This window comes from Chrysemys picta, chromosome 10 (genome assembly GCF_011386835.1).
Source record: "Chrysemys picta bellii isolate R12L10 chromosome 10, ASM1138683v2, whole genome shotgun sequence".
Classification (NCBI taxonomy): domain Eukaryota; kingdom Metazoa; phylum Chordata; order Testudines; family Emydidae; genus Chrysemys; species Chrysemys picta.
This window is the reverse complement of record NC_088800.1, coordinates 27540264-27552576: the sequence shown is the minus strand read 5'-3', so window position 1 is coordinate 27552576 and position 12313 is coordinate 27540264. Positions and strand designations below refer to the sequence as shown.

The window sequence follows — 12313 nt, the reverse complement described above, 5'->3', positions numbered from 1 at the left end:
CGAAGTGCCGCCGATCGTGGCTTTATTTTTATTTTTTTTCTCTTTGCCGCTTGGGGCGGCAAAAAAGCTGGAGCCGGCCCTGACTATTATTCTTAAGTCTCCATGCTGATTTTGATCCTGTGTGAGACATGGTGTTCCCTTAGAACGGTTGAGGAAGAGCAGGGGTGCACATTTTGCTCAGTGGAGGACTATGCTGACAACTTTCCAGGAGCACAAATTGTACAAAATGGAGTATTTTGTAGGCATCCTATTCTTTTTAATAAATAGAAGTGTGGCTCAGAAATTACAATATTGAAGATTATCACAGATCAAGCTGGAGCATCACATTATAAGACTTCGTTTCATTGGGTCTAATCTCCATATGAAAAATGAGGGGCAGTCCCAGGATGCATCTGGCTGGAGGCTGCACTTCACACACTGATGATTTTTTATTTTTTTTATTTTTTTTTGGCAATTACTTAGTATGGTTTAGCCCAGAGGTGGGCAAACTACAGCCCGCGGGCCACATCCGGCCTGCGGGACCATCCTGCCTGCCCTTGAACTCCCGGCCGGGGAGGCTAGCCCCCAGGCACTCCCCTGCTGTTCTCCCCCCACCCCCAGTCCCCCAAAGCCTCAGCTCGCCAGCACTCTGGGCGGCAGGGCTGTGAGCTCCTGCCGGGCAGCACCGCTGCAAGAGCCACCGGCCTGCCCCGGTGCTCTAGACTGCGTGGCTGGCTCGTGCCAGGTGGCGTGGCTGCCAGTCCTGGTGCTCTGAGTGGCATGGTAAGGGAGCGGGGGGGGGGGGGGGGGTTGGATAAGGGGCAGGAGATCCTGGGGGGCAGTCAGGGGACAGGGGGCGGTTGGATAGGCATGGGAGTCATGGGGGGTGGGGTCCCAGGGGAGTGGTTAGGGGCAGGGGATCCTGGGATGGGGCAGTCAGGGGACAAGGAGCAGGGGAGGTTGGATGGGTCGGAGGTTCTGAGGGGGGCAGTCAGGGTGCAAGTGGGAGGGTGTGGATGGGGCGAGGGCCAGGCTGTTTGGGGAGGCGCAGCCTTCCCTACCTGGCCCTCCATACAGTTTTGGAACCCCGATGTGGCCCTCGGGCCAAAAAGTTTGCCCACACCTGGTTTAGCCTATCTCAACAGTACCTGTAACAAGCACTCTCGCATAGGTTCTTCTGTGAATTACAGCACTTGCAAAAAATCTACAATGCTCCATGCTGTACTCTAGCTAAATGCTTGCTCAGGTTTCCACTGGAGGCTATTATAAAGGAACACATCATATTTAGGATGATTGCAGCTGGAATCCGCTAGCCCACCATTTTCCAGAAATCCAACATGATCACTTCCCACCCCTTCTTCCCAGACTCTCCTCCCCCAAACAGAGTCTCTTCACCCAACCCCTTACAATAGATTCTTGTCTTCCTCTTAAGTGAGGTGGGTCATTTAGCCCAGCCCACCACAGCAAGTGGCCAGCTGGCAGCAATTAGCCAGGTGCTGCACAGTTGTTCTGACTGACTCATTGCAGAGTCTGAGCCCTCACTGACCCCAGCAGCTGGGTCCCAACCATCCCCTGAAGATAGAACAGGAGGTTAAAGTAAAAACAAAGATGGTGCCACACCAGGTAGTTTGCTTAAAAGGGGTATGAATTTCTCAAACTAAGAAAATCGGAAGGGCCTGCTTTAGTAGCAATCTTCCTACCCCATCCCATCGCAGCTGTCCTGGTGTAGTCACACTGCTATATTTAAGGTCACTCCAGCCTTTCCATTGCTACTCTCTATTTATAGACATTTAAAACTCAGTAATAACAATTATGCTCTGGGCTGCAATTTGTTATTCAAGGTCTTAGCCCGACAAGGAATCATTTTGCCAAATGTATAGTTTGTTCTAGGGATGGCTTGGGAAAAATAGGCATTGGGTTGAACTTTTGCCCAGTCTCTATCCTGACCCCTCCTGTTCTCCAGGACCTCTCATCAGGGGATGGGTGGGCACTCACTTCCTTCCACCACTCCAAGGTGGCCTTCAGAGGGCAGGCAAGGTGGGAGGGTCCCAGAGCTCAGGATGCAGTCCGAGACCAGAAGTCTACACAGCAGCCTTGCAGCCAGAGCCCCACGAGCCTGAGTTGGCTGGCATGGGCCAGCCGCAAGAGTCAATCAAACACCCCTCGTTTGACCCATGTCGTGGTGGAGCAGCTCAGTCACCCATCTGGTACACTTCAGCCTTATAGATAAGCAGCCATGTCACCCAGTACAGGAAAGTTTTTAGAGGATGTCCAGGTGACCTGCTTTAGTCCCTCCAGTTTAAGATGGTCTTTAGGTGATGGCTAGCCACCCCTCTTTGTTGGTTCAATGCAGTTCTATTTGCCCTATAATAATACTTAGCACAGTACTTTGTATAGCTCTTTTCTTTGTCCAGGCAGTTTACAAAATAATTAATCCTCACCCTATATGAGAGAGGTAATTTTATTACATGATGCATCAAAAACTGTAAAGGTACATAGAGCCAATGGACTTTCTGTGCCAAGAGAAGTTCAGTTGAATTCCCACTGCACTGGATTGTTGTTCTGCTGTGCCAAGCAGGGGATTTCTGGACCTACAGGCAAATGTAATATGTATTCATATGTCCCTGTAGATTAGATGAGATCATCTATTCTAGCTTCCTGCTCCACTAATGTTCAACACATTTTGCCTTCTGTGCACCTTTTCTGCATAATGGGTTCTTACCAGCCCTGTCCCCCCCCAAAAAACCTTTAATATTGAGTTCTCTCCTACAGCCTTAGAGCTTTCTTTTGATTTACATGATGTTTTATGACCGACACCTAAGAACCAAATGATAGACACTACTCCTTAATTTGACATCAGGTCAACGCCTCAAGTAAACTCCAGAATGTATAGTAAGAACATCAGCATTCTTTGTTCCATAACACCTTACGTTTTCCTTTGTTAATTTGTGTAAGGACCCTCACCACTGCATGTCCATTTATTCTTGGTTAAATCTGTTCCTCTGTATTATTCGTCCTGGACAGGCTGCGTCAAATTGGATAATGTGAGTTAAATAATAAACACTTATCTTTGAAATGTGGTTAATAGTTAAGATGTATGAAATGTGCAATATAGCAGAGTGTCCATCCATCTCTTTGTGATGTGTCTTGCCTAGCATTACAGAGCCCTGATCATCTATGACTGCGGTCTCTAGTTGCTACCATATTATATCACTATTAAAGATGTCCATTTAACAGAAAAGCTAGAGTGAGCCTCATAGTAATACTCCTGGGGTAACTGTGTAAATGACATTTTCATCTCAGTGAAGCTGACTTGTATGTGTAAACAGATACACCCCAAGGTAGCCCTCAGAATATAACCATTTTGTGGTGCTTTACATGCATTAAAAAGTAGTATTGTAGGTTTAGTCTTGAGGTAGCTGAATGAAGAATTCAGTCTCGCCACACCAGGGAGTGAAGTCCTAAGGCCCGGGGCCTGGAATGAAAAAGCCCATTTGCTTTATATGTATTGCCCAAGAGTCCAAAGGTGTTTAGATTTGATGTCAAAACTTTATTTTTATTATTTGACTTTTCTAACACAGAAATATCCCCTTGCCTTCCCAATTAGGGTGGGGGCAGACTTTAAAAAAAAAAGTCATCTCCAACTTATGAAATGTTTTTCTAGTTTGCTCTGAAAACTGCGTGGACTCATGGGTAGGAAAACCACAAGCAGATACGGCAGTGATTACATCCAGAGTATGTAGGGAGCACCCATATCTCTCTTATTGTTGGTCTCTTGTGAAAGGCAGGCTGATATGGAATTTCAAATGAAGGAGGAGGGGAGAATGCCTGGAAGAAGCAGTGTATGTTGGTGAGGGTAAAGTGTGCTCAGACCTTGAAGGGGTTAAGAATTTCAGTGATTATTGCAGAGGCTTCACCAGAGTGAGCTCTGGAGGTTTGTATAGATGTGTAGGAAGCGAGTGGAGGTCTTTGCAAGAGCATGACATGACTGAATGATTTGATTCTTTGGGGGTGGGATGGTAATGATTTTGGCAATCTGAAACAGGGCAGAATGACAGTAAACAGCATGGCAATAATCATCTGGTAGTTATAAAGGGAGGACAGGAGCACATCCACAGAAACAAAGGTCTGGTAATGTTGTTTTAAGGTATGGAAATAAAACAAAAGTCCCAATGACGGACTGTATGATTTCTAGACATTTTGGGTGGACCCAACAGAACAGTGTTGCTCCAACACAAACAAGCGTGTAAAATGTGTTAGTAATATTGCTGTATAAAACTAGTTTGTGCTACATTATTTCTGTAAAATTTAGAATAGTTTGGAGTTCAATATTTTGCCCAATTGGTGGGGAGCGATCTCAAGTGTCACCTAAGGAAATTGCAGAAGATGAAGATAGCTTCAGTTGAGTAACCAGTAATTTGATTTTTATACCTTTTTAACCTTAAGAAGGGTTTGGATGGCCTTAAAACCAGAGGAAATATGCAGTGGTCTATAGAAAGCAGAGGCCCCAGGGAGAGAAGGGATTCCCAGAGCATTGAGGCAACCTGAGAAGACTTGATTAGTTTCAATCTTTATAAAAAGTACTATATTCTGAGCAAGCAATCAGCAGGAGAGCAAATTTTACGACACCTACCCCCAGTACAACCTAACTACCTCCTATCCATATCACAATGACTTACTGAGCAGTATACCTTTCCAGATCACATTTTATATCTAATCTCATAGGAAAGAATACTGCTCTGCACCTTTCCCCTGTACACATTCTGTAATGCTGTACATGAACGCTCTAATGGTATGCAGGGGGTGGAGGGTAATTTCCCCAGTACAGGCACAGCAAAGGACTGCCTCCTGGAACTGCAACACACAATTAGGCCTTGATCAAACAATGGAATTGAATTCTTGCCAATGTATGACAATTTAATCCCTGATCAGGACCAGTCAATGTACAATCTAGTTGTAATCTATGTTGCAGGTCACTAGAAAAGTCCATCCAGACTCTGTGTGTGTTCCCCATGCTAGAGAAGTCTTATGACAAGCAGCCCCATCTGCTGGTTTCCAGGCCAGCCTTTCACACACTGTGGCATCCTTAGGATGACATGATTAGCTCTGTCTTGCCGGTTAATATTTTTACAGCTTGTTTTTGATGTAAAAACTGTTTTAATGAAAATTGGAGTATTGGCTCAATCAATCATACAATATGTTTTTTTCATTGGCTTGTTTTTTATTGTTGTTTTTGTAAAAATGAAAAGAGCTCAGATTTGTTTCACTTGCAAAGTGAAGGAAAATCTTCCAGTCCCTACAACTCATCTCTAAGAACTACTCTGAAAGTCAAACGCACTGTCCAAATGTCTAATCAGAATTGCATCCAAAGTGCCTGGTGTCCTACCTGTATTTGGAAATGTGAATTGGGCTGCTTGCTTCCTCCCACAGGAAAACCTGTGAGAGGGAGATAAAGAAGGGGGAATCCCAGAGGCTTTCCTTGAAGTGTTGTCTTCCCAATCATTCCTTCCAGCTGGGCTGTCTCCTTGTAGAAATGGGGCCTGCCTCAAACCCCTTCCATTGCTTGGAAATTACATGAGCTCCCTAGGAAATGCATACACAAAGGCATATTTAGGCATCCCCAGGGCTGAATAGGGAGATTTGCCTGAGTTTGGAGCCAAAGCTTTCAAACCCAGCAATACAAAGCACAGCTGGCTTAGAAAACACGCTGCCTGTAACAGAAACAGTCACTCTATGGAAAGGCTTCCAAAGCACTATGGCCTTTATATCATCCAGTGTTCCTGCTTATTTTCCTGGAACATGTGTTGAGACTTGTTCTCATCGTGTGATTCCAGGGAATTGGATACGAATTGTCATGTTGAAGTTTAATTCTTCAGTTGCAATAGGCTACTTGGATCTCCTGCTATGCACCGAATAATCTTCTGGCTATTATAAGGGTAATCTTCTGGAGAGTTAAAGCAGATAGTACTTTACTTGGCATTTACAGCTATCGAAAGAAAACCTCTCTCAGGCATTTGGATCCAGGTGGTTTCTCTCTTGCCATCAATCTCTGAATTCCTATTCTGTCTTCTGCCAATCAGAAGTGTCCACCTCCTCACTCTCTCTCATTAGCACAGCCCTGCACCTGTGGTTGCCTGAACAGCTAGTGGTAACACCCGAATACCAGCCACCAGGTGCCCACATAGTATCACTGTCCCTCAAGTGGGATTGCCATCTATCCCGGGGCATTTGAGATTTTTGTGGGGCTGGTGTAGGGCTTGTAGAATCTGAAGGCCTCTCACAAATCCATTCAGGGTTGATGCAATGCCTGCACAGCTCAATAGCAATATGGAAAAAGCTCTTTGTTACCTGCCATTGTAATGGACTCTTGGCTTTGCCACAAAAGAGAGTTCTTCTGAAACTTCTGCAGCTTTCTCTCACAACGGGTGCAGCTAACAGTCCCCTGCTGCTGCTTTCATCAGTTCCCCTGCCCATTAGACTTTTGAAATCCAGAGCTCATTGCTTCCCTCTGTTTGGATTATTGGGCCACATACCGTATATTTCATCCACAGAGGAACACATTTATATACATTACACATACACACTACAGAACTACCATTCATTTCCAATTTTAATGTGCCTGGTTTCCTGCCTGGTCTCAGAAGTAAAAGCAAAAGTTCAGGGGGAAAATGAAAGTCCTTCTGGTGTAATTTTATTTAAGTGTTAGCTCCCAGAAGACCTTTATTCTTTACAGGTGTCGATGTAATATGAAAAAACGCCACAGAAATAAAAGCACCTAAGTGCTTTTTCATTTTTACCCTTGACTAACAAATTCAATCCTCAGTACACTTATTGTGTCTCCTCATTAATGTTAATAGCAACTGCAAGCATTCATCCATGGGAGAGCAGTTTGTGAATTCTCTCCTTTCACTGGCTGACCAGAGAGATAGTAAATATAAAATCCAAGGGAAAAAAACTCGCAGACTGAAGTAGCCCTGTGTAAGTTTGAAAGCGTGTTTCTCTCACAAATAGAAGTTGGTCCAATAAAAGATATTATTACCTTTCCCACCTTGTTTCTCTAATATCTTGGGACCAACACACCTACAACACCACTGCATATAAGGAAAAAGCTGACCAATAAGTGTTATTTTAGCTCTTTATCTCACAGTAATAAGTACAAGGGTGTTGCCGGCACAGAGTGCCCAAGGACAGCAACAGCGGGTTCGTTGCCCGGTGTGCTTCACGTCAATAAACACACCAGGGGGAGAAGCAAACAAAGTTTATTTGAGATCTCAAAGCGGTGCAAGGAGACAGGCACGTCTCAAATCAAGCACACTAACAGAAACAGTTTTTCTTCTTTTATACATTTTGTAGTTAAGCCTCATCCCCCCCCCCTTCTCCCTCTAGCCCTCCCTTTCTCCCCCCCATTCCTCCCTCTACCCCTCCCGTCCCTGGTAATAGTTACTAAGCAAATAACGATTACATTTACGCAGTTAAGTCATTCTTGGCAGCTATAAGCCTAGCTTGTTAGTAACGTCTTTAAACCGTTATCTTGTCCTTTTTCCCTTCAGCCAGAAACATGCAGGCCTCATTATTACCGCTTGATACCGGTGTGAGCAGGAGGTTGCACACAGATAACTCGTTGCTTACATATTCCAATTGCACCTGGCTTTTGAGGTTGATTAGAGTTTAAACATGGAAGGATAGAGTTTGGTTCACTTAGGCCTAGTGCAGGAAGGCTTCATTGACACTTGTGGTCGTCTACCCTCCCGAGTTACCTAGGGTGATGCCTAGTGACGTCAACAAGGGAAAGACCCACAGAGAGAGGAGTCAGGCTACAGGGATCTCTTCCTGAACATTGTCATATTCAGTAACTTTTTTTTAAATCCCGCTGTTCGTTTACAGCAAGTTAAGTTAGTCACTGGCATAGGTTCTTGGAGGGTTGTTCTGCATCACAAATAATATATTCCTGAGGAAGAGATGCAGTTTCTGTTCCTAGCAGACAAGGGACAAGCCAGCGTGGTATGGATTCGGTTTTTCAAAGCCTCACCCAACATATGGTGTTTTGTGGGTAGTGGTAGTTTGCTTGCCTTTTTTGGGGCGGGAGGGGGTGCAAAATCAGGTTTCATTTTATCTGAACCACCAAAGGCAGGTGGTAGGGGGAGTTCCAGTTTTATCACATCCTTAATTTTTAGGAGCTGTTGCTGGCAATTTAAGGTATACATCCATTTATTCTACAGAACTGGCCTACTGGCCTCCTAACTCCCTGCCTGCAACCAAAATCTCATAGCGCAGGTAAGCCTCCTCTGAACTCGCAGCTGTGAACCCAAGAGCGTGAATGATTGTTATAAATTTGCTCCAAATGCTTCCTACGACATCATCCAGGCCCGCCGACGGGGGTGCAAAAGGAGCAATTGCCCAGGGGCCTGGGTGTTTTTAAAGGGCTCAGCCGCTGCTGCAATAGCAGCAGCAGTGGCCGGGAGCCCCAGGCCCTTTCAAATCACCCAGGCCCCTAGGCAGGAGTTGGGTGCTACCGGCGGCGGCGAAGGCAGCTGGACGGGCATGTGGAAGCCCTAGCATCTTTACAAAAATCTAGCAATATTCAGGAAGGCATCTTTGGCTATGATATTTTCAGGCAGTTCAGTATATCACTATCAATAAGATTGTCAGGGGTGGCTCCAGGCACCAGTGCAGCAAGCGCGTGCCTGGGGCGGGAAGTGCGGGGGGGCGGCAGTCAGGCAGCCTTCAGCAGTGTGCCTGCAGGAGGTCCACCGGTCCCGCGGCTTTGGCGGCAGTTCGGCGGTGGGTACGCCGAAGGCGCGGGACCGGCAGATCACCTGCAGAAATGCCGCCGAATCCGCGTGACCAGCGGACCACCCGCAGGCGTGCCGCCGAAGGCCGCCTGACCACTGTGCTTGGGGCGGCAAAAAAACATAGAGCTGCCCCTGGTCTCTGTCCAAAGATACAAAGCCCCGCATTCAGCACATGCATACAAGTGACTTTTCCTCTCGAGATCAGATAAAGTCCAATATTTTTCCTAGCAATGAAAATTTGTGTTGTATGTTTTATTTCAACTTCCTCTTCCATAGCATATATATTATATGCGATCCTTCATACCCTATAAATAATTGATTTCATACCAGGTAGATGAAGGCTGCTATCAAATTGCCCCCTCATTCTTCTCTTCGGTCGACTAAATAAGCCCAGTTCCTTCAGCCTCTCCTCATAAGTCATGGGCCCCAGCCCCCTAATCATATTCGTTGCCTCCACTGGACTCTCTCCAATTTAATTCCAGAATGTATATATTTAATTTAAATATATAATTCAAAATAACAAATTCTACGTCTTATATTTAGGCTCACAATTTGTTTAATTCTGGTGCTGTAACTGGGAAAAAAAAGTTAACTACATCAAGCAACGCCACAACTTATGTATATTGGGTTCTAGTGTGTTATCAATAGGATAAAAAGTAGTGTCGTAAACCTCAGCCATCCCTTTCTAGGGGGCCTAGTGACTGTTCTGCCCTGGGGCCTGTCATCATCTGTTCAGAGCAAATACAAACATTCCAGACCAATAGCAGATCCCCTTAGCAGATAGACACATTAAGAAAAACTCTTTCTGGCCATTGTTAATGCTTCAAGATTTTAACGTGCCCACATACCTTTCTTCCCATAAGCACATTACAAAGTTTAAAAGCGCAACCACTTACGAGCATATTTTAGGGCCACACCCCTACTGATAGATCACTTAAGAAATGCAGCTCTTCTCAAGCAAATGAGCTGCACAATATAAGCCTGGCACGACACTGCCCTGGCACAACTCAGCCGCCTCACCTATCAGTGCACTCTTTGCATTAGTGCACTGCAGGGGTTTTTTGTGCACTAATGCAAAGAGTGCACTGATATATATATATATTGTGTGCATCTCACACTCCACACAAGATATATATATATGCTCTCTTCCACCATTTCCTGCCTGCGCCTTTCCTTTCCTCTCACTTCTCCTCCCCTTGCACTTCGCCTTGGATACTTGGCGGGCTTGTAGCCACTCCGGTAAGGTCATACCACATCACCCACTGCTTCACATTTGAGCACAGATCAAAGCTATAGACAGACAGACACCCCCACGCACATACCCCCTCCAGGAGCTGATGCAAGTGCAGGTGCAGTATCACTGTCCTACCTAATCATAGCATTGGCACAGCAGCAAGCGTGTGAGCAAGGAAGGAGTTTCATATCAGAAGCAGAATCTCTGGCAAAGGGCACCCTGCAGCTTAAGCTTTAAATATGTTTTGTGTGTTTGGGAACAGGGGAAGGCAAATGGTGAGCCCTCTGTGAAGTATTCTTTTATTACAAGTGCTACAAAAGAGGCTCTAGAAGAGCTGACTTGGGCAATCTCTGTGTCTCAAGGCAAAGCTTACTAATGTAGGTAAAGCAGCAAAAAATCACATGATCTGGTTACTCTGCAGATAGGTGTTTGGAGAACTGGAATCTCCTTCCTCTTTGTCTGCAGTTTATCACAGAAGATGATAATGTAACAGTCCACTACAGCCCCTCTGAGACCTCGTGCGGGCAGAAAGGACTATATCCTGCTCCATGCACATGGATGCTCCAATGACCTAACACGTCTTTCATCTAGAACTACTATGATATTTACAGAGGAATCTAAGTGGGTGGGCATGGCCTTCAGATCCAGCAAGTGTTTTCCATTGGCTGAGCTGGTGATGTAATGGAGCAAAGTGCAGTGGGGTTGGTTGAATTTATATTCATAGTTATGGTCTTGGAGTATTTGCCTTGTCAATAACTCCTCTCTCTCTCTCCCCCCCCTTCCCCCATCTAGTGTTCGGAGGCAGACAACAAACCGGCCCCCACCAGCTGGAGGAAGACCTAAACCACAGCCAAAACCCAAACCTCAGGTACCGCAGTGCCGAGCACTGTATGCATATGATGCTCAGGACACAGATGAACTTAGTTTTAATGCCAATGACATAATTGATATAATCAAAGAAGGTAAGTAAAGAGGTTGGCGGGGTTTTTTGTTTGTTTTAAATGTCCTTTGTTCACAAATTGCTCCACAATCCCCAGGGTACACTGTCATTGTTAATGGGGCGGGGGGGGGGGGTGGTGTTTAAACTGCCTGGACATTTTCCTGGAGAATGACTCCTGCATTTCTTGAGGCAGTAGGAGGCCTGCTTTCGGGACAGGCAGGATAAAGAGGAGCCTTCACAGCTATATCGTGCCTGCCCTAGATTGCTCAGTTGAAGATAAAGAATATTTATTCCCCACTGTGGAGTTCAAAATCAAGTGCCCCACCGTAGCCTCTGGTTGCATGTATAAGACCATGACAATGACTAAAGCACATCAGCTGAAAAGCAATTAATGATGCAGTTCCAATGCCAATCCCCTCCTCCCCCTAAGTGAATAGATAAGGCCTTGCAGTGTGTCCAGAAGGTTAGCCAATCTCATAGCCCTTTGTATTTGGTCTCTTAAGGAGTAGCTGTGGAAGGGTTTTGCCAGTCTGCACAAAATGGACATAAATTAAAAGGCGGTTAAAAAGGAGGGGGACTGAACATGAATTAAGGATTTCTAAAACCTCATTGTTCATTCTGCTCTTTTTGTCAGATCCCTCAGGCTGGTGGACAGGCAGATTACGAGGGAAGCAAGGACTGTTCCCCAACAACTATGTGACCAAGATATAACAGAATACGAAGAAGGTTTTGTTAAATGAAGGATAGCATGACACTACCAATAATTGAAAAATAGGATGCTTTCCCCTCCCTCTCTCGCATGAGGACAAATGGCAGTTCTTCTCAGAGGCCTATAATTCTTAGCAGCATCTTCACCAGTGAAGTTGTATACAAGCAAGAAAAAAAGTCACTCTGTTTACTGTCCATAAAGCAAATGTGCAAATCTATGCTTCACATACATGTATGGAAGTAGTGAGAAATGAATTATTTATTATATTTAAGCCTGTTTCTAGTGCAGAGTGAATGAAGGTGTTTAGTCCTTACAGTTTTCCTGAAACTGCACAGTGCTTTGTAATCTGGGACCAGGGACTTTGGCAAGGTTGTATTTAACAAGTGCCTTTAGTTTTTATACATATTATATATATAATGAAGATGGCATTATATGCACATTTCCTCTGATGCAGATCACTCTGGGGAACATGGTAAGAATGCTGCTACATGTCACAAAGATGTAGGATTGGTGATGGTATATTTAAATAGTTCTGTACAGATCGTAATGGAGCTGGTTTATTGCTTGCAAGTAAAGTTTAGGGATTCCAAAAGGCACAACACACACACACACAAAAAAAAAAAAAAAAAAGAGACACTGCTCTACAATGATGCCTTCTC

General features: G+C 45.0%; 1 protein-coding gene across 3 annotated transcripts in view; it reads left to right on the top strand.

The window, feature by feature from the left end:
* MYO1E (myosin IE) overlaps positions 1–12257 on the top strand; it is a 150441-nt gene extending 138184 nt beyond the window's left edge. For all 3 annotated transcript variants that reach the window (XM_042853860.2, XM_005284961.5, XM_042853859.2), the window contains 2 exons: positions 10798–10967; positions 11580–12257. In XM_042853860.2, the coding sequence (XP_042709794.2) occupies positions 10798–10967; positions 11580–11656 (247 nt within the window). In that variant the 3' untranslated portion in view covers positions 11657–12257. The remainder of the gene's footprint in view (positions 1–10797; positions 10968–11579) is intronic.
* The last annotated feature ends 56 nt before the right edge of the window (positions 12258–12313 follow it).